Here is a 25,261-nt window from a genome sequence, read left to right as displayed (position 1 = left end):
AGCCCAGAGAAACCACAGCCTTTAAAAAAAAAAAAAAAGATTTATTACTTTCGTTTTTACATCTGCCAGGTAGCACAAGACTATTAACACTAACAGTCACCGAATGTACAATGAACATACACAATTAAATAATGGCAGGCAGAACACTGTGGGAAAGAGCTGAGCTCCATCCCCAGTGCCCAAGCAGTCAGACAGGTCATTTCAGGGTGGTTTTTTTTTGGGGGGGGTAGTGGAGAACAAAAACAAAACCACAACAGAATCCGACCCGGAACACCACACAGAAAAGCATGAGCCCAAGCAGAGCCCACGGCAATTCCCATCTTTGAGCAGGTAGCAGTGCTGCAGAGTTAAGCTCCAGGAGGGCATTGTTTTAAAAGACAGATCTCTGGGGTGGCTCTGGTTAAAAAACAATTATAAATCCTATGTCTTCTGCACTGCAGAAGTTGGAAAAAACCCATGCAAACTGTTGTCTTTGTCTTCTTTCTTTTAAATGGCCAGTCCTGCAGCACAACTGCTCTGCAGAGCTGTTCAGCTTTCCCCCCCACACTCTGGGAAGTCACTGTACTTAATTACTTTGGAATGAAAATTCACACTACTTGATTTCCAGACATGCTTCTCCCTCCGCAAAGCATCAGTTTGACTGAGGACACGATGAATCACTTAATGCTGGTGTCAAGCTGATGGCTTGAGTACACTGCTATTGCTGTGGGACAGAGCAGAAATTTCAATACAGCAGGGGTGAGTCCAAAGATGCCATTTTACAACTGTTTCCTGGAACACTTTGCACTTTTCAGCTTTGAAAAACTGGTACAAGAGCAAGCATCCTCATTCTGTAACCCTCCACAAAGTTGAATAAAGCAAAGTTGATGGTTTTTTTTTTTTAATTTCACATTTGCAAAATCATGAAAGTTTGATACCAAAGATTTCAGGCTTTAAGACTTTAAAAATGCTCCTGTAGAGCAGCATCCATTTGCAATTATTTCCCAGTCTTCTACTTTCCTGCTGCTCATACCACACGTGTGACTTTTGTTCATACAGCAGACCCTTTCCTAAAAAGGGACACTGAGGCAAAGCCAGTATGAAGAGCTCCTTTCTATTCTCCCATACAAACACTGCAATGGCCTGTCATTTAAAAAGTGCTCAGCAACGTGATTTCAAATGAATCAAGGGGAAATCACAGCTGGCTGGCTGCACTGCGAAAGTAGATGAGCTCCCAAATCCACAGAACCAAGACTCATCACTGCACATGACTGAATGGGAGCTCAGGTCTTCAACGACTTACCGATCTCATTAATGCCCCAATTATTAGTTAATGCCCCACTACTGTGGCTGTGAGAAGTGAAATCCCAGGCACAAATTCATCTACACTTTGGCAAATCACTTCAAAGCTACCTTGAAACAGTTCTGGACTGGCCAGTATTTTAATCAGGGTTTCTCATCATGCACAGTCACTATTTCCTCGCCGTATTCATAGATACGTTATTCACCAAGGGAATACATGCTACAAGGCTTTGCCAGCAAGTCACAAGACATCTGCTTTCCAAGTCTGAGCAGTAAGTTCTCTCATATCCAAGAGCTTTGCCTCCGTAAGGCCTGGCACCACAACCTGTGTACGTGTGTAACACTGCTCACATGATTCAACTCCATCTCAATCTGTAGAAGCAATTACACCAGAGTTCCAGATTTGCACTCAATGCAGCGTTAAGAGAAAATTAAAAAACTGAGATCCTCTTTTAGTTCTTCTGGCCTTTCTCAAGGGCCATTACGACAAAACTTCTCTGCTTTCAATTCTATAAATAAACTTATCCTGTTATGCACTGATATTCTGGAATGAGGCTCCAAGCAGAACGAATGAACATTTAGACAGATACAGTACAGCCCATCAACAGTATAGATGGTGTTGTAATCATACTCTTGCAAATACCAAAAAGCATTAAATAACCAACCAACACGACCTGTGAAGGAGAATTATGTAAGAAAAAACCCACTGCCTTAAAAGAAAAATAAACAACACCTTTCCCTCTCTCCTGGTCCCTAGACATAACACAAGTTCTGCACATAGACCAGGTCTTGCAAAGCAGGCAACTCTTGCAGATGGCTTTCTGTGTCCTGTAAATAGTGGTCCACTGGTATTTTTCTTGTGTTTCCTGAGTCCGAGGCTGGTCATTTTAAGAAACTGTCCAAAAGGAATTAGTGTGTTGTTAACAAGGTATTTGGAAAACCAGCATAACCAACTCTTCATCCGGTCTTCAAGAGAAAGATATATCCAACTTTGAGGTGGCAACAGACATGACTAGCCTGCATTTTCAGGTGGTGTGTTTCTATAGCCATTTCTCCTGGCAGATCTATTGTTAGAGATCACAGCAGAAGCTGCTAAGCAGGCTAAGGTAAACCTTTTTTTGTTTATGGGCAAAAAAGGTGTTTTCCCCTGCAAACTCTGGAGGGAAAAATAACAACAGCGGCTCCATACTACTGTTACGTGCTGCTATTGTTTTATTCCAAACATAAGGCTGTACTTATCCTTTTTCTGGAACTGCTTGGTAAAGTAGAATAGGTGAGACAGCATGTAAACAGTTTGAGGGTTGGAAAAATAATAATTTAATGGACTGCTTCTGCACGTCGTCACAGCTTCATTGCAATATCCATCCCCACACACACGCAGAGTCACCGCTTCACTGCTGCTCTTTTTCTCCAGGAAGTCTGCTCTCAAGTTTATATTCCCTTTCACCTTGGCTGCTGAAACAAAGACAGAGAAAGGAGTTCTGCCATATTCCAGCAATTTACATGATGTCCTCTTGTTTAACAGCTCCATTATAAATACACATACAACATAACCTGCCAACTAGCCTTCAGAGGGGCAAGCTACTCCCTTACAATTGAAATAGTAGAGGGCTACCAGAGACACTTCTCAGAAGGAAAAAATTAGGGTCAGCAGACATGCCAAAAAAGTCCAGGGCAAGCAGAGGTTTCATTTCTCCTCTTGTCCTTTTTGTTAAAAGCTGCATAAAATGGCATCCCAGAAGGATTTTGAGGGTAATTCTTCATGGCCACTGAGGACTTAAACCCTCTTAAAGCATTAACAAGAGCTCCAGGATTTTAGCTGAAGTGAGCATATACTTTAAAACAGATGAGCTCCAGGATACCCATATACTTGGGCTTTTAGAGGAGGTGAAAAATACAGGTGACACCCCAGTGCTTCTTCACTCGTGTTCTGCTGAGAAAGTTCTTGGTTTAGTGATGTGCACTTCACTGCCCCCGTTTCCATTGGTGGTTGTAGTGATTATGTACTGGGTTGTTTGCTGCTGATTACTTGTTTGAGATTCCAGAGTATCAGTGTGGGTTGGTGGCTGGGAAACACCAACCTGCACCTCACTGGAGAGTGAGGAATTCTGTTTGACATCCAGATCAGGTTGACCTTCGGATATCACGTAGTGAGTCTGCAAGGAGAACACAGAAAGTCAATCATTTCGTCTTCTATATTTTCTGTTCTGATTATCTCTAAACTTCCTGCTGCTATGCTGAATGACATTTTGGCATAAATAAGGAATCTTGAAGTTGAAGATGTCCTGCTTTTAAAGGTAGCTATCAGACCAGTGTAACAAAGCACTCTTGTTGAGGTATTTTGGACTACTTGGGTCCATTAACAGTTAGACTATTTATCCAGTTAACTCTGCACTAGAAATTAAGACAGCAATTTATACCTATTCTGAAAGTGCATTTCACATATGTTGAGCTGAAGTTTTACTTATAGTGTCCAATGTCAGTGCAGTACAACTGCTGCAACTCCTCACGTGGGACAGCTCATTACATGAGCATTCAGTTAACCTCTACAGGCTTTAAGCTCGACATTATTCTAGATTTAAAAAAGCCTTTTTTTTTTTCCTTACCTGAGTAACTGCTTTCACTTGCCCTGTGTTGACAGTGGTGACAGGTGTACCTACAGCTGTCTCTGTGATGACATACTGGCCTTGAGGGATGGTCATCATCTGGATCTCGGATGCTAGAAGATTGAAGCCAGAGAATCAAGGTCTGCAAACTCAAAGACCACCTTGAAAGATGATTATGCCTTGCATCACTAACAAGAATAGCTATTGAGGATTTGATGTTTCATGAATATAACTGACATCTTGTTATCCTCCAAGAAATTATAAAATTACCATCCTAGCTGCAAGGATGTAAAAAAAAAAAAAAAATCATTTCACATCATCTCCACCTTCTTGATTTTTTTCAAGGATCCACTCAAGTTTGAACAATCCTTGGACTAAAGGAATCCAGTTTGCCTGACCAGACCACGTACCAGATAATTATAGACCTACAGTAATAAAAGCTAACACAATCACTTTCATTTAAGGTAATACTTAAGATTGACAAGTTCTGAAAACATTCCATTTGTTGGCCAGTAAAACTAGAAAACAGTAGCCTCACATGCTAGCCAAACTTCTAGCTACTGCTGACACTTACAATAACTCCGAAATGAGTTCCACGTGCTGGGAAGATATGTGTGCTGAACTGAAGATCCTTGCTGCTGCTGGAGGGCTTGGTTTTGTGTAGATGCAGCTGTCTGCATCTGCGAGGGGCTGAGTTCCTGCTGTGATTGTTGTGAGGAGGGACTCAGAGGCTGACCCCCAACCTAGGAAAAAAAAAGCAGCAAGCAGGCTAAGGATTGCATACTCCTGCTCATTATCAACATAGCCTCCTTTAGTAAGGGAGAAAAATTGAGGTTTCAACAGCACACTGAGCACAAGAAGTACAAAGCTTTCCTCCACCTCCCCCAGCTTACATCTCTCCATGATCAATATTCAGAGACTAGTAAAGACAGACTGGCTTCCCAAAGTTTACACAGGGCCTGAGGAAATGGCACAGCTCAGAGAGATTGACTGGATATTAAGGAAAGGTTGTTCACTGAGCTGGCAGTCTGGAACAGGCTCTGCATGCAAGAAATCATAGCGCCAAGCCTACTCCATTTTGAAGAAACATTTGGACAACGCTGTCACACACGGTTTAATTTTTAAGTAGTCCATGAGTTGGACTCATTGATCCTCTGATTCCAAGATAAAAAGTCTGGCAGAGGACTTAGACAAGAGGCTAAAAATTATTCCAGAGCATGAAGAACTGTACTTCAAATATTTGAAGAATGCCAATTTTCATTTATATCTTTCAAGTGGTTGCCTCTATTTAATCAGGAATAGCTGTGAACTCACCCATTTCTGGCCATTTATCTCTACCCTCTGTACATTCTGAAAACACAACCAAGCCCTAGAGATTACGACGATCTCAAAGATGCTTATATAGCAATTCTTCCATGTGCAGTCCTTTAACTGATGTACAAAATGATTCCTGTGATTCAGGATAGTAATATGCCATCTGTGCAGAGAAGAGTGAAATACCTGCGACGCTGACTGAGCTGTGGGTGATGGCTCTGCCACCTGGATGTGCTGCACCTGGATGGCGTGCTGGGTGTACGTCTGGGGGTCATGAAGCTGTCCAACGTCCACTGTGGAGTGCTGAGACTGGTGAGGTGAGGTAGCCTAGAAAGAAAACCAAAGCAGAGGTATACATTTCAAGTTCTCTGCAGAAGCAGCCAAGAACTTTCCTCGCTTTGTTTTCAACTGTTCCCTAACAAATCTCCCAGTACCGCAGCCCCAAGGAAGCGCAGGCTTCCTATGAGAGGGTCAAAAAGCATACAAAGCCTCCCAGCAGGTTACACACCTGGGCCACTTGAACAACCTGCAGTTGAATGTGCTGAGGCTGCTGCAAGCCAGTTGTGGACTGAGACACAGGGATGTACTGGATTCGCTGGTAGTCCCCCTGGGGAGTTCGGTAGTCCGTTGTGAGGGTCTGGGACAGCTCTGTCATTGCTTGTGTCAGCAAGTCTGTTGTCTGAGCAGTAGAGAGAGACAGAATATCATCCATAGTGCCTACAGGACTGAACACCTTTGCAGGGCGTAGTTCTTTCACTGCACTGAACCCAACACCTACACCACTGAGCCCAGCCATTGCTTTACAAGAGCTAAACCCAGCTAGGCTGATGGGTCACAAGCTGTCACCAAAGATCATCTACTATCTAAATGCTAGTCAGAATCACTCAAAGTCCATAATCTTTCTTTTTTTCAAATTATTGTATGTGATTTTCTGACTTAACACTTTTTAAGTTTGGGAACTTTGTCTACTTTTTCTAAGTGCAGGATTTCTGCTAGTAAATAGAGCATTGTTTTCTTAAATATACTCCATCTTTCCACCTCATCTGCCAGAATGATACTTCTCTTGACAACTGCATTTCTGAAATCCATTAGAAAATGTAATGAGTGAGTCTCCCTATTTCCAAGCAAAACAGTCTCTTATCCAGTTTCAAATAAAGGTTATAAAACGTTACTGATGGAAGGTTTTTAGAAGCTTTGCAGCACCCCAGCATCACCAAAGGACAGAAGACTGATTTTCTAGCCTCAGCTTTCACTTCTGTAGCAGCTAATGCATTAACACTGGAGAGATCAACCACCAGAGGTGATTACCACTCAGTACTGCACTGTCTAAAGGATTTCAGGAAAATCTTGATTCCTCTGAATGGAGTTTGATCCAGCCCTCTGTCTACTGTTGTTAAACATATCCTTACAATCCTCAGCATCTCAGGAGAACAGACTCTGAAAAATCCACGAGACATGGATTCCTGAATAAATCAGGCATCTTTGCAAGTATTATGTAGAGTCAGTGGCACATGTCTGAAGGAAATGGAATAGAGGAAAAGATAAATTCTTCCTGGAGCTGTAAGGAATACACAACTCCTGGTCAAGCAAAAATACAGCACAGATTCAAGAACAGAAATGACCTCCAGTGGTGTCCTAACACATGTTTTAAAGTGATGCCTGCCAGAAATACTAAGAAACACTAAGCCTGCTACCAGAGGGCTCCTATCCTGTTTGTTTCCCTCCACTGATCTGATTGAACGTCTTGAATCCTTACCACAACGGTCTCTCCAGTAGTGCTGTCAGTGGTGAGGACTGCAGGAGTGGAACTGATGACAGCTGTTGCCAGGGGGGCATGGATAGCATTAGGGAGCTGAGCAAACTCTGGGTGCTTCTTGCGAATGTGCTGCACCATCTTCGTCTGCAGAGAGATGCAAAAGAGCACTAGAAAAATGGCCAGCAACTGAGGCTTAAGGTCAGCTGAAGTCTAACACGTGTGGACTGCAGCTTGTAGGTTTCTCTCAGTATGACAGCATTAGGATTAGTACCATGGGATTTTTCTGGTCAGCAAGAAGGGAAATAAGATCACAAAATGTCTTCTGATTAGAGCCACCTGATACAAAACATCAAAGATCAGAATCCATAAGCTTTTGACCTCAGTGCAGCTAAAGATTTGGGGCACCTTCTCCAAAGGCCACCTTTTCTTTGAATTTTGTTCCTCTATCCCTCTTCCCTTGCAAGTAAACAAGCTATCAGTTTCCAAACTTCTCTGTAACCAAACACTGATAACACATTTCTTCTTTCAAGCTCATCCCCCCCATTTTGCCATAAAACTAGCAGGCTGCACCTACCTTGTCAGCATGCAGCATGAAAGTAGCACTCTGGCTCAGAATAAAAGAGCTCTACATGCAAAAGCCACAGTGAAAGAGCATCACTATGAAAAGAAGCTGTCCTTTGAGGCTATGAGATGCCCCCATACCTTACTGCTGTACTGTTTGGAGCAATGAGGACAGCAGACTGGAGGGGTGGCTATAGTGCCTGTCAGCTGGGTGTGGGTGCTCAGCATGGGATCTGGCTCTCCTGGGCCTGCGGGGCGCAGTTTCCGGATGCTTGGAGGTAGCTCAGCACCAGGATGGTTCTTCAGGATATGAGCTTTGCGTTTGCTGGCACTCTTGTACACCTGAAGGGTAATGATTGGAGTTGCATCATTTTAATTTCAAATGGAAGCACAGAAATCTGATATCACTTCTCTTCACCTGGAACGTCTCTATGTTGATTCAGACAGTGTTTAGCTATAACTCTAAACAAGTACAACATAATGAATAGATAGAGATACACATTCTAGCATTTAATCAGTCTGCAAGAGCAACTACTGTATAGAACACAGAAGCTATTTGAGAACATGCTCAGTGTAAAACAAAGCATCAAATCAGGATGGGAAATGAAGAGGAAAATCATCTTTGGCTTGTACTTAAAGGACAAACATCAGGGAAGCCAACAATCACCAAACTTCTACATGGCCCAGTGCTAATTTATCGTGAAGGTTGATGTCTCCATTCTTGCATGAGGCATCAAACAGCTTTAATAGCCTTAACTAACCACAGTCATTTTTTAACTTCTGAGGCATAAACAAATATGGTATAGTATTGTTTAAAAACTATCATTTTCCCCCCCTCTTTAAACAAAGGAAAAGAGACATGGCTAAGGCACGTACCAAGGGTAAGGTCAGTCAAAATGCATTTTCTGGTACATAAAGGCCCACATACATAAAAAGCAAAAGGCCAGAGAGCAAGGACAGGAACTCAAGTGCAGAAGAACCTTCAGGCTCTACGAACACTGGGAATTACTGACATGTGACCAAGCAGCTTAAAATAAAAGGGAGATTGAGATTTTTAGAACTTTTAGAAGCAACAGAAAAACCAGGAGAAATTCTGAAATTATAGCTAAGTAGGATACTTAGTCCTGTACTGCAAAGAGTGACACAGGACTCTGGATGGGTCGCTGCACGCTGAATCTTTTAAGTCTTACCAACTCCAAACACAGCAGAAAAGAATAACTGCAATTTTCAGCTAGTATTCAGACTCCCTGCCCTAAATTCATTTCATCTCAATTTCTTTTGGTCAGTGCCTGCTGGCAAGCCCCTCAGAAACACTGCAAGCCCTGCCAGATGTTTTTGTGCAGAGACAAATTGCTCGTACACAAGCCCAGGACTGAGCTACGTTCTGAGGGTCATTTCCTTACCTACCTTATCACAGTACTGACAGAAATAATCTCTGTTGGGTTTGATGATGGGCAACGTGAGCTCTGGCACCTCTTCTATTTTCATGTCTGGATGTCTCTTTGATAAATGATTCACCTTAGGAGAAAGAAGAACAAGAGAGCACATTACAACTGGAAGCTAAGCAATTGCTTTTTGTCCTAAACATGGTAAGTGCCAAACCAAAACTGTGGTATTAGCCAGCAGCACCAGAAGCATTTACTACTGCAAAGGCTACTGTGTATTCCATCAGTTGCAAGGTAAACACGACACTCATAGCTTCCCTCATGAAAATACAATGGGAAGGGTTAAAATAACTTGTCAGAAGTCTTGGGTAGCTGAGAACAAGCTGATATAAAGGATCTCTGCCAGGAGAGATCACAACCCTCAAAACATGAAAGCAGCAGCCTTATTTGCAAGCATCCTTCCACAGGGCCAGTTACAGTGCTTGGCCAGCAGAGGCCCCTCCTGAGGAGCAAGAGAAAAACACATAAGCATGATAAAAGCTGAACAATCACTAAGGCTCAACCAACTCTGCACGACACTGAGATGCTGGAGACAAGCAGACATGCAAGACAGGCAATGAAATACACAAATGCATTTTGCTGAACAGAGAAGATGTACAGGTTTAAAGAAGACGCCCAACTTCAAATCAACAATAAGATTATGCTGGTTTCACAGCATCGCTGTGTTCCAGCGATGGGAATTCTACCCTTATTCCTTAGCTAAGATGTGAGAAGTGGGGCTGGATCACGTGGATGCTCACCAACATCCCCCTGCGGCGGAAGCCCATCATGCACAGCCGGCACTTGAACATGAAGCTCTCGTAGTCAGTGGAAGCGATGCGAGGCTTGAAAGTTTTGGAGCGGCTGATTCGGTCAGCTTTCTTGGCCTCCCTCTCTGGGTTGTGCATCCTCTGCATGTGCTCTCGCAATTTGTCTTTCCTCTACATCAGGGAATAACAGTAACAACAGCAATAACAACATCAGTAACGCTTACTGCCATACTATTTGCTACGGATAGGAACCACAATGTAAGCTGTTCAGACACCTCTTCGGCTTTTCCTCTTCACTGCTGCTGTGAAATAGAGGTGCTTGCTCAGCAATGGACAAGAAAGAACTCTTTGAGCTTAGGCTGACTGTTCAAAAGCTGAGGTTACTCAGCCACAAAAAGCAAAGTCAAGCTAATGCTAAGTTAGTGGCTTCAATAGAAGTGAACCCCTCCAACCTGGCTTTTCTCTGAATTCATCTAAAATTGACTCTATGTGACTTGAAGATTACATCACTTCATGCTCTCCAGCAATGCTGACTTCAAGTCCCACAGTGGTACTGAGCCTGTCCCACTGTTATTCAGCCCCTTTGGGCACACACTGTTCAGAATGTGCTTCTTCACTCAAAAGTGCTTTCCAACTCCCCCAGTATCTCATGGGAAACTAGACTGCAGCCATCACCCTTTACCTGGCTCAGTCTGCTCTGCCTGTTCTGAAGAAATCTACTAAGACATCTGGATGCCATGTGCTGGCAAGATGCATTCCATGGACACGCACACCTCAGCCAGAAATATTAGCAATCCATTGGTGTATCAGAAAGAAACTTTCCTAACTAAACTGCCAGAAGTACACAACACAAGCACTTAGCAACTGAGCTGTTTAACGAGACGTTTCTTAATGAGCAGATGAAACTGTCTTAGAAATTAACTGATTAGAGACAAGATGTGAAACATGAGGCACCCTACTACAGCAGAGTTTGCTGGGTTGGATCTCGCCCCTTTTCTAGCAGAAACAAACTCTCACACCACGCAAAGCAGTGCTTGCAGCTTACACACATCCATTCCTCCCTCCTCAGAGGACGACCTTATCTGCTCAAAGGGAGGTAAAGAACACTGACTTCCACTTGTACCAGGAGTGATCCAGTGAGGAATCACCTTACCTTGAACTGCTTGCCACACGTGGAGCACAGGAAGTCTTTGCGGTCCGAGTGCCGCAACATGTGGAGCCGCAGCTTGTCGGGGCGGCAGAAAGCCTTGTCACACTCTGTGCACTGATAAATCTTTTCCGAATGGAAACTGCGGACGTGTTTCTTGACCTGGAATTGCAGATGACAGAACAGTGGAATTTATTCAAATAAAGATTTGTGTGGTAAAACAGTCTCAGAAATTCTTAGCGAAAAAAAAAAAAAAATTTAATCTCTGGCTTAAAAATAAATTCATCTTAACAGCTGATATCTTGGTGACACTTTCTATAACAGCAATTGCTTTCGCCTACTTTGAGACCAGCCTTCACTTCCTAAAGCATTCTGTGTTTCAAGGCTTTTCTTTCAAAAAATATTAATGAGGGTTCACATTTAAAATCCAAGCACCAGAAAAAAGAATCATAGAATCACCAAGGTTGGAAAAGACCTAAAAGCTCATCCAGTCCAACCGTTCACCTATTACCAACAGCTCCTACTAAACCATGTCCCTCAACACAACATCCAGCCTTTCCTTGAACACCCCCAGGGTCGCTGACTCCACCACCTCCCTGGGCAGTCCATTGCAGTGCCTGACCACCCTTTCTGAAAAGTAATACTTCCTCATGTCCAGCCTGAATCTCCCCTGCCGTAGCTTGAAGCCATTCCCCCTGGTCCTATCACTGATGACACGAGAGAAGAGGCCGACCCCCAGCTCACTACAGCCTCCCTTCAGGAAGTTATAGAGAGCAATGAGGTCTTCCCTGAGCTCCTCTTCTCCAGGCTGAACATTCCCAGCTCCTTCAGCCTCTCCTCATATGGCCTGTGTTCCAGACCCCTCACCAGCTTTGTTGCCCTCCTTTGAACACATTCCAGGGCCTCAATATCTTTCTTGCAGTGAGAAAAACAGTGAAGAAAAACAGTGAGTGCAAGAGATCTGGCAGGTGGGGCTTTAAATCAGTACAACATCTCACCTGGATGAAGTCTGGAAAGCGCTTTTTGCAGGTAGGACAGGTGAAATAGCCATCGATGATATGAATGGCCACGTGATCTTTGAGTAAATCCAACCGGTCAAAGGACTCGGGACAGAAAATGCAGGAATATGTTTTCTGGTCCATGTGGAACTTCATGTGGCTCTCAAGAGAACCACTGTTGATAAAGCCCTTGTTGCAAATGTCACAAGTCAAAGGGCAGCTCCCTTCCCGGCCGTGGAACCTCAGATGCTGATCCAGTTTGTCCTTTTCCCGGAACGCCTTCCCACACTGGAGGCATTTGAATGGGCGGAAGGATTTCCTTATGAACAGGTGCTGAAGAGCTGCATTCTGAAAGAAACACAGAGTCCATTAGCTGTTGCTGGATACTGACCTCACAGACCGTTTCCAAGATCAAAAACAATGGACCAGTGAACCTGAACTTCAAAAGATGCTCTGGCCACACAGACAGTCTGCATTTTACAGAAGTGGATGCTGTGATGGATAGAAGGGAAATACCTGCAATTACACACTGAGTTAAGAAAGCAGAATGGAGAGGTTCCCCCTCCTGTCCACATCTCCATCTTTAGCACGGCATTCTTCTGTAAAATAGAGCTAAATCCCCCTCCAAAGAAGAGACCTGGGTACAAGAAGAGAGCTGTAGTTCCAAGTTATGTTTCAGGATTGGGCCATGCAGTCAGCCCCACGCTGTCTATCCCTCCATCTGTCATGCAGGAGCAGGGCTGATGCAACTGCACTGCCCTGTACAAAAATCCACTTCTGTGAAGATCAGAGGTGTGCAGCAGTGGTTTAGCATTGCCTGGAAAACTTCTGGTGGAATGCATTTTTAAGAGATGCTGACCCTTTTTACTATTATGAAGAACAGAGTTTCAAAATACTACAGCAGGGGCAGAATGGCAGTTTTATAAGCATAGTAAGAACTTGAAAGCAATTTGTTCATCTTTGCCATTTAGCACGTATCACTGAAAGTGAAGAAGCTAAAAACCCATGATGGCTCTAAATCAAGAGAAACTCCCTCAAATTCTGCTGCCTGCTCCAAGGGAAGCAGACTAAACACAGTCAAACCTGAAACTGCTTTTCTTGGTATTGAAAGAAACTAGGAACACTGAACTGAGCAAGAGTTGCACAGATTTTTATTTTAAGATTTAATAACCTAAATTGTTGTTCTTTTCTTCCACTTTTCCATATAATTTTGCCTTAACTACAAGGATGTGCTGATAAGTCAAACAGTTTAAGATGTGCTACAAGTTCTCAACTCCATGCTAACACACGTTGCTATTTGTACCTCAAACAACCCGACTACTAAGACAGCAGGCCAGGCTATTCTACATCTAAGTCAGCACAGTCCTGGAAGCAGTAAAGTATGGAAATCACTAGAAAAATGTCAGTTGCTTTTCAGATAACTCTTCATTCTGGATGTCAGTTGCTTAACGGACAACTATGTAACTGTAGCTGATGATGTGGAGATCAAGAGACACTAAACAGAAGCTGGGCAAAACAACATAGAATGCAATGTTGTTATGTACCATCTGATCAGATACAGAAAAAACTCAAGAAAATAAACCTACCTGCAGCTCCAGCTGAGCAGGCAGCATTAAGGGAGAGAAAAATACTTATGTTATGCAATGGACCTGAAAACAGAAGTCTTGACTTCTGTGTTCACACTTTCTGTGGGCCTCAATGGGGGCCAGCACTTCAGACTGCTTTTTTTTTTTCCCCCCTTTACTTCTGCTGAGTTTTTTGCCTTAGGAAACACTAAATAGATCTTCAGTGTTTCATTTGTAAACAACAACTGCCCAGGAGGATTTAAAGGACTGAAATAAAAAGCACAGATAACCTTGAAAGTGTATTGTGACTTGTCATATTTTCTTAGATTCAGAGTTAATAATGATGTAATGTAACTGTGGAGCCACAGAGAGAAGGAAATACCTCTGGCAAAAGGGAATAATTAGGGCAGAACGACAAGCAGGCAAGGATTGATATGGTGGAAAGTTGAGGAACAGTGACATTTGGAGCCTCACCTCATTGTACTCATCATTACAGAACTTAGCACCTTCCTTCCTTCAGCACAAAGGAAATGACTGTGCTTTCCTCATCATATCCCTGTCATGCCACTTGCTTCCTCTGGGTAAACAGTCACCCCATGAAGGGCACGTTAGGATCAGGTCTGTACATGAAAAAAGGCCATTTGGAAGTGCATGTGTTTCTGAGATCAGTCCATAATCACTCTGGACAACAGAACTAAATTGAAATTAATAAAAAATTCCTTAGCTGAAGACAGTGTACTTTATTTCATTGGAAGAATAGGGTGGCTATATCCTTTCAATAGTAACTAACAGACTTCCATATTTAAAGTCAAACTCCACAGGCTTCAAAGCAGAGGATGAAAAATGAACTAATTCCATCAGGACTTGAACCTGGGGCACCAGAGTTCAATTCTACAGCTGGAATGAAAATACACACAGAACATCCCTGCCTCAAACCTCAGAAAAGCTGAGGTGAGTCACAAGAGATTGCTGGCTTTGAAAATGCAACCTCATGTGAGCAATAAGGAAGAACTACAGCAGTACAGGTTTCCAGATGGTAATCAGCTGTCAAGGCTTCCTACCTATTCTCTGGAAATGAATTACATGCTATACTCTTAAAACCAAGTATTTACTTGTTGATAATACTGAGGACATGCTACTGTGCATGCTGAGAACAGCTGAATGAAAGGAGCACTCACAGGGTACTGAACTCAACACAATTCTTCAGTTGTTAACAGGTAATGGCAGCTAGTTTTCTGTTGTCTCAGCCTGATGCAATGAGAAGTGCTACACAACCATCAGTGTGCCATTCTGCCAATGCCCCTCTCTTGAAACATCACCAGGACTCTGCTAAACAAGCTGTTTAATTTATAGATTTGGTGATACAAACACATCACTGAGGATCAAACCACCACTGCACACCTCTTTTTGTGATGCGCCTGTGATAAACGTTCAGAGGATGAACACCAAGCAGCAAGACATCAGTAACTTCTGAATTTCTTTCCCTTTCCTCCTGCATTTACTGTTTAACAAAACCTTAAGTGAACATCACAGCCAAACTCCTCCTTCCAGATATGCTGCTGTACTTATGGGGTAAACACCACCACTGTTTACATGCATATCATTGTAAACTGAGACACAAATCTGGCTCAACATCTTCCTATACTGAACTGTTACTCAACTCTTTCCTGATCTTCTCATCCCCTAAAAACGATGTCTTACCAAATTGCAGCTGTTCCCTTCTGTAATCAAAATTTTACACATAGAAGAGAAAGATGTTTGGCTAAATAAACCAATCTCACAGTTACATGGCTTGAAGGATTATTTGCTTGAATCATTTCCCTCCCACACACAATAGAGAAAAAAACAGCTCACTCAGCTGACAGAGCTCAGGTTCAAAGCATTTGCTGTTGGTACACAAAGCTCTTAGCACAGGTTTTAATCTCACAAAGACAGACAGGTTTTCTACCCCAAGAAAGGATTTTATCACTATCATCAACTAAGCAGATTTGAACTGAGGTTGTGATTCCTCTTTAGCAACTATTTGCAAGGCAAGAGTTCTGAGAGACACAGATGGTGCTGTGAATAAGCCAGCCTGTGCCACAGCACAGATCCAGCCGGCTGTTGGAAGCACTCCTGCTTGCCAGCTTGGATGGACTGTGCTTGTGTGAAAGAATTACTGTGCTGGAATGGAATCAGCTCCAATTGGTGACCAGTTCTCAATCGCATCCCATGAGATACTCGTTCTTTACATGAGATTTGTCTTCCTCTCAGAAGGAAAATTTGCTAGGAATGAGATGCTTTAATCAGGACTTGGAAATGGATACTGCAGTGGGAGAAAGGGACCAGCTGCTCCTTTCAGGCAGGTCCAGCATTCTCTGGGTTACAGCACATGGAGAGGGCGAGAGAAAACATGAGCCACCATTGTCTTTGCTCACCCTGATACGCTTTGCTCGCCTCATGTCATCTGCAGTCATGGTGCTCTGTGCAGGCGCCGCGCTCTCGTCGTGCTGGGGCTGGATCTGCAGTGGGTGGCTTTCTGACTGCTGCTCCAGTGTCGGCTGTGTCTCTGATGGCACTGGAGTCTGTTCCTGCTGCTCCAGCCCATTCAGTGTTGCTTGTCTGGCCTCATCAAACTGCCCCTTGCTGGAAAAATGCAGCAAGTCCTGAAATCGCAAACCATACAGCCAGTGATTATTCCCCCCACCCACTGAAAAATGCTTTGATATCACTCAGCAGACAACCAGATTTCTACATATTTCATTGTAAGCTATAAACAAGTGTCCACACTGCTCTATTCCAATATGTTTCAGTGATAATCTCAGCAGTTCTCCACCTACAGCAGCAACATTCAGAGCACTGAGGAAGCAGCACTGCAAGAATGTAACACTTTTTGCCATAACATCATCCACGTCTGACTGGAAACAGGATCAAAATAACCCAGCTGTTAACAGCCAAGCAAGCTTCTGCACTACAGACCTCATCACTGCTTGAACCAAAGATATTTAGGCTGACCTGTAAGAAATTTTAAGACCAAAGTCTGTAGCACAGATCGGACCTCCAGGAAAAGCAGGGAATCTCTGTCTCACTGAAACTGTTGTCACTTCAAATCATTATCAGGCATTGATATGCAGCCTCCCCTTTCTAGCGAACTAGCTGGAATGACGAACTGAAGAGTGATAAATGAGATCATTACACTGTGCACAGTGTGTTTTACCATCCAGTTTCCAAGTTCTGCACTCTCATCTACCCAGCTGCATATATTACTTATATTTATCACACAAAGATATTCTCTTCCATTTTAGCATGACTATAAAAGAAAAGGGAGGGTGTTGGGAACAGGAAATATATGCTACAATCCACATTTGTTTTCCTCATAAAGTCCAGTAACTCCTTTTGGATAGAAACCTCCAGTATGAGGAGAAAAATGAGGATCTATTACATATAAGGATACATGTAATAGATCCTTACATGTAATCACTTCTAATGCAACTAAGGAACTTATATAACTAAGGAACTTAAAAGGTCAAACTATGAAGAAAAACATCAAGAGTGCAACAGCTCAGGGCTGGTACTGTTCAAACAAAAATGGAGGCATGGGAGGAAAAAAAGCCAAAACAGCAAGATGCCAGGAGTGCAGCTGTTATAAACCATTAGTGCTTACCAGACAGACAGATTCAGTAGATCAGTATTCTATCCAAAAGGTCCCATCCTGGCCTAGGTGGCAAATTTTCACACATGCTGTCATAGAACCGTGGTCATGACACCTCAAGCCTCAAGTTCTCAGGCAGATGAACTTGTGCCAGTGGGCAGACATCCAAAGACCTGGGACACTTCCCTGCTTGACTTCACATGTGAACTAAATCTGGGCCATCCTCCCAGGCTGGGAGGATGTGAGCCACCAGCAGCCCAGAGCCACTCAGACAAATTAGCACAGGATTGTGCCCAGTGAGTCTTGACTCTCTGAAGAGAAGAGCTGGGACTTGGAGCTGGCTGCTGGCTCAATTTGCAAAGAGAGTGGCACCATCTCAAACTGTATGCATATAATGCAAAATTTAGGGCAGTTCTGCATGCTCAGAAAGCAAGTAGCAGGCGTTCAGAGGCCATGTATGCCTTCCTCCCTTTGAATCAGCAATGAACTGTGACCAAGTGAGATGCCAGAAGAAAATTACCACTCCAGACATCAGCTTTCAGCCAAGCAACAAAACTGAGCCACTGATTTCTTGTGACACCATCATAAAAGGGTCTTATGTTAACCCTATGCCCAGTCAGCATTAGACAGAATTAACATTTAATTTATATCAATGTATCACACTAGGTTCCTGCAGAATATAACTAACAGCCACAAGCAAAATAATTTTGCAGTAAGTAGGCCGACAGAAGAACCCTGTGTTAATATTAAAACATCATAAAGAATCACAGCTCTACCTGATTTAATTCCACCAGCAACAGTTATAAGAGCAGGCTCTGACCTCATGTTCCAGAAAGGACAAATGTGAACCTAAATTCCCATTACAGTTTTACTGTCTAAATTACTTCTGTGATGCTGCTAAACAGCTGCAATAGCCTATCTCACTGCTACAAGATTTGGGATTAAAGTTGCTGCAGAAATGCAAGCAATTTTACAGACTTTATAGAACAGAAGTGACATGCTCCCCCAGCAAAGACTCACACCTAGAAACATCACAATTTACTTGGGTATAAAGCAGGAGCAAGCCTTCAGCTTACACTGATGCCCTAAATTCTTCCAGTTCAACATTTACATCCCATGTGGTATCTTATTTTCCTCCTCCCCATCCCTCAAATATACCTGTGTTCCTTCTTCACACTTCTCTCCATTTTCAATGGTTACTTCCATACGCATGAATTTGGGAGGGCGTCCCGGGCGCCTGCCTGGTCCAAACCTTCTTTTCCCTCGCCCACGACCTCTTCCTCTGGCTCTGCAGAGCACAACGCTTCAAGTTAGAGACAAGAGATGGATTTGGCATCTTCACTCATTTAATGCATTCTTACTTAGTACAACAGCCTGCAATGAAGAACAAAATCTGAAGAAACTCTGTCACCAAAAACCATAAGCAGGTACCAACCAGAGCTCTTATGCTGCACTCTGAGAAATCACAGTACAGAACACATTATAATTTACACTGATCATTTTGGGACTGAGAGGACTACTGGCTTCCAACAAGTGCTCAGCCATGGCAACTCTTCTTCTGGCATCCCAGGGTACAGAGTGCTGGGAAGTAACTGCACCAGCAATCCAATTTAAAGCCTGAAGCCATAACATCCCTCCCCAAAAAAGCACTCAGACACTGTAAACTGAAGGGAACAACTCTGTGTCAAAACAAAAAAAAAAAAGCAGCCACTTAACAAATTTCAGGAACAACAAGGCACCAATGTCTACTGTTCCCTGAAGGATGGTTCTAGATTGAGTTTATAATAGGTCAGGATAACTATCTTTCCACCTCAGTGGAGAGGCAAAGCACAGGATGCCTCATTCTTTGAGCTCTGTATCTGGATACACAGAAAAGGATCAGCATTTCACTTCTGCCATACAAAAATATTGCAGTTTAAGTCATTGTTTAAAACAAAACAAAAAAAAACTTCACCAGCTTCCCTGAAGGATCTATTTTCCTTCAGTTCCTTCTGTGGCAAAGCCTCTTAACCAGGTCAGCTTTCTGGTGCTGTATTTTCACCTTCGTGGTGCTGAGCCATTCTCTCCTGAATACCCAAGTTGGTTACTAATACCTGCAGATATTAACTCTGCAAACCTTGAAGAGCAACAACATTATACAGGGACAAAGCTAAAGCTTTCAGTACCTGCTGAAGAAGTCCAGCTTCTCATCATGGGAGTTGAGGTGCTGCTGAAGCTGCTCGGAGCTCATGAAACGACGGTTGCATTCGTAACATGGCCAGTTCTTCTCTTGCTCTCTGAGAACTGTGTTCCATTGGAAAGGTCAGTAGCAGCATTTCAGACACTATCAATTAAATGCCTCATTTTTTTTTCCCCAAGCACTTCTATCCTGGGCTGTATTTCTCCACTCAAGTGGAGACAGACTGCAGAACACCCAGTGCAGCCCCACTCAACATTGCTTTTAGCAATCCCCTCTGCCCTGTGACACAACTGCAGCTCCTTGTAGAAAGACAAGAAGGTCACTGGGGAAAATTCACATGAATTAGGTACCCAAAAGAGCACCTACAGCATTGTGTGGCTAGGTGTGGTCAACAGAAGTCTCTTCAACCTGAAGCAGGAGCATACAGATTCATTTCTCAACTACAGAAACACTTCTTTCCAGCAGCTTATAGGCCCCATACTCAAAACTAAGTTTGTCACCCAACCAGCATCACACTGCACAAACAGAAGGCAGAAAAGCCCAAGTTACCCTTGCGTTCCTCCTCAGATATGTCATGGATCTTCTGGTTCACAAACTCTGCGTAAGAGGCAGCGTACCACACCTTGAGTGGGAAATACAAGGGAACATAATGCTTCCTTACATGGAAAAGAACCAAGAGGAATTCATTTGAAAAATGTTTTCTATGCAATACGCTTACTTTATTCACCTCGACCCTAATTCCTTCTTCTCCTTTCATCCCTGCTAATAAAGCTGTTGAGCTTAATTTACCTCCATGGATGAATAGAAGAGCTTAGCTTAGAAAGCACGTCCACGTAGTGTCAAGGTACAGCCTCCTCATACAAATGTGAATCTCACACCTGGCTACCACTATTCGAAAGAAAAGGAAATTCACCTCTGCAGATCTGACTGCACAGCACTGTTATTTGGGAGGGCAGTTGTACCAAAAGGAAGAGTTCTTAACTGCAGGGATTTCCCATGTCTTTACACAGACAACAGGCAGCACAGCACGCAGAGACACAAGTAAAAGTGTTTTTAGAAGCAGAAGTCAAGCAAGATGGTCCTGCTTCCCAGAACAAAGGGCTGCCAGGCTGCAGCCTGCTGGGTTCACTTTTAAAGTGATTTAGGAAACCTTCAGCACAGAGCCACGTGAATGGCCAAGTTTACCAGAACCTAGAATCAGATGCTTAAATTTAGCTCAAAATTCTTGTGTCACTTTTCATCTTGCTGTTTACTTAAAAAGGCTCAATTTTAAAAGATGTTCTTAAATAAGGCATGAATGGATTTCCAGCATGAAAAACCTGGGCAAGTTTTGACTGAGTCACAGGTGTTTCTGTAGCAGTGCCATGAGCAGCATTTCTAAGACCTTGGGAGACTTGCTCAGCATGTACATGTTACCTGGTAGGCATCTAACTAGCTGGACAAAGGAAGAAACCTGGAGCCCCCAGACAACTCACCTGTCATGCAGTGCTCAAGTTCCCACACATTCATACTGATGCTCACTTGGCAAAGAAAACACTGTACAGGCTAGGTAATTTGCTGTCAATTACCCCAAAGGTTTTACCCCTATAGACACTACTGACACATGAAGAAAAATGGTGCTTTCACAAGGAGGTCTGTACAGATCTAATTGAAGCCTGATTTCAAATTGATTTTAGACCAGTTGAAAAATGCAGTTTGGATACATTTAGAATAGATTAATAAGGTTCCCAGTGATTTGGTTTAAACAAATTAAAACCTGATTCCAGGGAAGGAAAAAGTTTCTGCTCTTAAAAATCAGCAACAAGCGTATAAGCAGGCTTTTGGTTTAGCTAAGTGTGTTTCCAACTTCCTTCTGTTAAACTGTAAGAACTCATGTGCAACAAGAATGCTCTGAAGAACAAACCATTTGCTGACACTAGCTTTTCCCTTGTCACCTCCTCAGTTCCCCAGATGATGTTAAGAAGGAAGGCTGTCTCAGCCAGCCATGCTGCTTTGAGCTCAAAGTAATCAATACATTTTTAGAGGGAACAAAAAGTCACTCACAGAGCAGTCACAACATCCTTTATCACTTTCCACATGCAAAGTTTCAAAAGTTCCAGGAAAGCCAGGTAAAGTGAAAGACCACATTCACTTAAGCACCAGAAAACATGTCAAAGGCACATAGGACTAACTGGAAAGGGCATCCAGAACTAAAAAGAATAAGACTACTGTAATAAAAATTAGATTGCATCAGCAAAATATATGCAGTGTAAAGCATGACAGTGACAAGCAAATCATTTACATGCTCTAATTTTAAGCTTCCTCATTTTATGTCTCAGCCAAACTCATTTAAAACCCGTAAGTGGCTGACTGCTGAGTTCAGTGACATTTGATTCAGGCCACCATGTGCTTTATCACAGGAAAAAGCCCTAAAAAATGCTCCAATTATTTACAGCAATCATTTCTGGCTCTTGGAGATGTGCTTATTAGGTAGCAATTGAAATTGATTCCATCAGCAGAAACTGTAAGCACACAAATACGAGCAATGCCATACCTTGAGCTCCTGTTTGGGCTCCACGTTTTTAATGGTTGTGTAATAAATGTGGTGGCCATACTGATAAGCAACCAGGTTCTGCTCCAAGTGGTTTTGAGCTGGACGCACAAACATCATCCAGTTACAAAGAGCCTCACTAGAAAGTTCAAACCACAGGTCCTCTTGTAAATCTCTGTCTTTTCTGTCACCTTTATCAAGAGACACCTGTAATAAGAATCAGTTACACATGACTTTCTTGCAGCAGATTTGAAAGAATTCCAATTTCTAAACAAAGTCTACTGTGACTACACAACATTTACATCAGAAAAGCAACGAGCACATAGCTGATCTCTTTGCCAATGGGGATCCAAGAACAAGCAGTACACAAGAAAATACTTAGACACAGGTAGTGATTAGAGTCAGGCACAGTATGTGATGTACAGCTGTGACTGAGGCACAAGAAGCTGAACTTTCAGCAGCAGACACAGCAGATGTTGCTTGATGTTTCTAACTAGCACACCCACTTCTTCTCTTTCAGGCCTCTCAGTGCCTCAAGCTGTTAAAAAAAACAAAACCCACTTCTTCAAATGACCTTCTGAATCTGTTACTGAACCTGTCTGTACTCCTAGTCAGACACTGACCACTGCTGTTAAGACTGTGGACCATACATCAAGCAAATACTACAGTAACTCCTATGATCAAGCCAGTAAACAAGAAATAGAAATTAGTGAAACCCAGTTTATCTTGTGCCAATAGACTTGGCAAGGAGAACGGGAGAGAAAAATCTCTCCTCTCCCCTACATCCTGGGGGAGGAAGAAGGGAAAGGAAGAAAAAACAAAATAAGTTACAGCATGATGCAAAATAAGGGCTGCAAAACATCCTCAGACTATTTTTATGTCTACACGTTGCTTCTGCCTACATGACAGTGATTCACAGCATTGCATACTTGAAGTCCTATACATCGTAACACCACAATGTTAGAATATTCATCATGATTACTGCCTCCTTGATAAAAGGACAGATTTGAAGCCAAAGCAAGCTGCATATTTCTGAGTTACATTCAGAAATGAAGCAACACAGGCCCACGTCCAGTGAAGCAGTTGATCAAGTCGCAGCCACTGATTCAAATTCACAAAAATCAGAGTTCAAATATAAATTCCTCTCCTCTCGCACACCCTTACCTTCAAATGGATATAGCAGTCTTTGAGCTCAGTTTGTCTAACCAGGGGTCCTTCGACAGGTCCAAACTGTGTGCGTTTGGGGATACGCCTTTTGGAGAAGACTCCTCCCAGAAACCTGTCTATGTAGAGCACCAAGGGGAGGCTGGCTCTTGCCTTGGTCAGCACAGGCCGGTTTGGGATCGGATGCAAAGGTCCATGTTTTGGACACACGGAGGGATGTGCATTATTACACTCTTCACACCCTACAACACAAAGTCAGAGAGGACATGACTGTCAGACAGACACTCACACACCAGCTCAGAAGAGACAGCCTTATCACTCTGAGCATCTTCGTCTCAGATACAGGAATGTTCATTCCAATAGTCTGCCTGTCTTTTAAAAGATTAGGGAGGGTGGCCTCCCACAAAATGAAGAACTATCTCACTTTGCCTTCTACGTGACAAAGCCCAACATGAGCATACATTTCTGGATATAAAGGGCTTCAGTTATTACTGCTAAAAATATGAGAGATCTTTGACTCCATCTAGTAGAGGCCTGGTGAAAGCAAAAGAAAGGGCAGCTGAAAAGCTACATACTACTTCACATGCTTACACAGATCATTGGGATCAAACGGTCGAGGTGGATCAGGATCCCATTCATCCATGTCAGTGTCTTCCCCATCTTCATCATCTTCTTCGTCCTCGTCGTCTTCCTCTTTTGTTTCCATCCTTTCCATCTGATTCTGCAGCGGTGCCAGAGGGTCAGAACCATCCACTGCCTCCATAGGAGGCAACACCTGGTTATGCACCGGTAACGATGCCTGAAGACAGAATTCACAGAAAGCAATCACAACTGGTTCACAAGGAAAAACACTCTTACAAAAACAAGCAATGAGGGCTCCTGCTAGCCTACCCTTTCTGCTTTCTCTGGTAAGGGAAAGGAAGAAGGAAAGTGATGCTACACAATACATGAATGCTGAGTGATGCTTGAAATCCCTGCTGCTGACAGTCACTCAGGACAGCTCTGGCAAGGCCTGACTTCAAGGAAGAAAAAGCTGAAGTCAGAAGGTCTGGATGTTCATGAAAAGTTTCAGCAATGGAGTCCAAGCTCTCTGGAAGTTACACAGAGCCTAAAGCTGTATTTCAACTTGTTTTGTACAAACTGTCAAACCCTGAACTTCAGTACATTTTTTTTCTCCTATCATACAATCAGATGAAAACAATCCCCAGAACACATGTGTAAAAAAAGTCAATGAGGGAGGAGATCACACCAAGACTATTTTATTCCCTCACTATTTTAAAGATTTTTTTCCTTGACTTCCCCTACATTTTAACCAACATGCAGTGCACTGAATATCCATCTGCTACACAGGTTTCTCAGGTAGGGAACAAGAAACACCAAACACAGTAAAGCTGTCAAGAGATTGGCAAGGACACCCAGAGGATGTTGGTCCTATGTGACAGTCAGAGTTACAACTACTGTTAACTTTGTTTCTCAAAGCAAGGATCTTAAGGTGCTTGCTCAAAACAAAACAACCCTCAGATGAGGTTTCTCTGTGTATCAGATATGATCTCTCTCTCGAGAAAATAACACATTCCACAGTGAGATGAAGACAGGACAAATCTGTGCTAGGGTTTTCTGCATCTCCTCCCATATCACTCAGACACAGTTCATCACCTGAGACAATGAAATCAGTGTACTTTTGCATTCAAAAGAAAAGGGTGCCTGGCAACTTACTCTATCTGCTTGTTGACCCTGCTCCAGAGCCATTTGCTGGGGGGATTCAGCAACGCTGCCGAGCACAGACAGGTTGGTGGGATTCATGCTCTGAGCAGCAGCAGGCAAGAGCACAGTTACCTAAAATTATAGGCACTCATTTTAGCACTGCATCATTTCCATTTTTCACTTGTACACGGGCAGAGCCCTGCATGCAAAGCTCCCTGGAGTCCGACTCTAGGTCAAAATCTGCAGCATTTCAATGACGTTTTTGGTATGGATGACAGACTTGCACAAAGCCTAAAAAATCCAGAGACAACAGGAAAAGACAAAACCCAAACTGAAAAGCTTCTCAGCCCATGTCCCACTCCTTTAAGCAGAAGCGTTACCCAGCCTGGGCTTCAAAGAGGCGAAAGCCAAGCGTGATGAGCTCTTCATTCAGCTCTTGGCAAACCACTCAACTATGGTCTTTGTCTCTTCCATTTCCAAATTTACTTTCCTCCTTCTCCATTGAAAAATAAAATGAAGAATCATCTCCTGATTTCATCTGTATTCCTTCTTCTTAAGTAAACAAGACACATTATAACAACACAAAGAGGTGTACTGACCTTGTTGGAGGTTCAAGCACTCAAAGATGAGA

At 43.0% G+C, this 25,261-nt stretch overlaps 1 protein-coding gene across 8 annotated transcripts in view; it reads right to left on the bottom strand.

The window, feature by feature from the left end:
- Positions 1-2,470: 2,470 nt before the first annotated feature.
- Positions 2,471-25,261, bottom strand: part of PRDM10 (PR/SET domain 10) — a 36,964-nt gene continuing 14,173 nt past the window's right edge. For 5 of the 8 annotated variants that reach the window (XM_042831871.1, XM_042831870.1, XM_042831869.1 and 2 more), the window contains 19 exons: positions 24,643-24,762; positions 23,518-23,725; positions 22,927-23,168; positions 21,766-21,969; positions 19,782-19,854; positions 19,219-19,336; positions 18,212-18,341; positions 15,840-16,067; positions 11,858-12,205; positions 10,866-11,021; positions 9,704-9,883; positions 8,926-9,036; positions 7,660-7,860; positions 6,958-7,101; positions 5,710-5,880; positions 5,388-5,528; positions 4,462-4,630; positions 3,888-4,000; positions 2,471-3,437 (listed from right to left, as the gene is read on the bottom strand). In XM_042831871.1, coding sequence (XP_042687805.1) covers positions 3,201-3,437; positions 3,888-4,000; positions 4,462-4,630; positions 5,388-5,528; positions 5,710-5,880; positions 6,958-7,101; positions 7,660-7,860; positions 8,926-9,036; positions 9,704-9,883; positions 10,866-11,021; positions 11,858-12,205; positions 15,840-16,067; positions 18,212-18,341; positions 19,219-19,336; positions 19,782-19,854; positions 21,766-21,969; positions 22,927-23,168; positions 23,518-23,725; positions 24,643-24,762 — 3,294 coding nt within the window. In that variant the 3' untranslated portion in view covers positions 2,471-3,200. The remainder of the gene's footprint in view (positions 3,438-3,887; positions 4,001-4,461; positions 4,631-5,387; positions 5,529-5,709; positions 5,881-6,957; positions 7,102-7,659; positions 7,861-8,925; positions 9,037-9,703; positions 9,884-10,865; positions 11,022-11,857; positions 12,206-15,839; positions 16,068-18,211; positions 18,342-19,218; positions 19,337-19,781; positions 19,855-21,765; positions 21,970-22,926; positions 23,169-23,517; positions 23,726-24,642; positions 24,763-25,261) is intronic. The other 3 variants (XM_042831876.1, XM_042831877.1, XM_042831875.1) reach the window with 3 other exon arrangements.

The sequence above is a fragment of the Centrocercus urophasianus genome, unplaced genomic scaffold (genome assembly GCF_019232065.1).
Source record: "Centrocercus urophasianus isolate 14NV4802_14NV808 unplaced genomic scaffold, USGS_Curo_1.0 seq_37, whole genome shotgun sequence".
Classification (NCBI taxonomy): Eukaryota; Metazoa; Chordata; class Aves; order Galliformes; family Phasianidae; genus Centrocercus; species Centrocercus urophasianus.
This window is presented reverse-complemented; position numbering and strand designations above follow the sequence as displayed.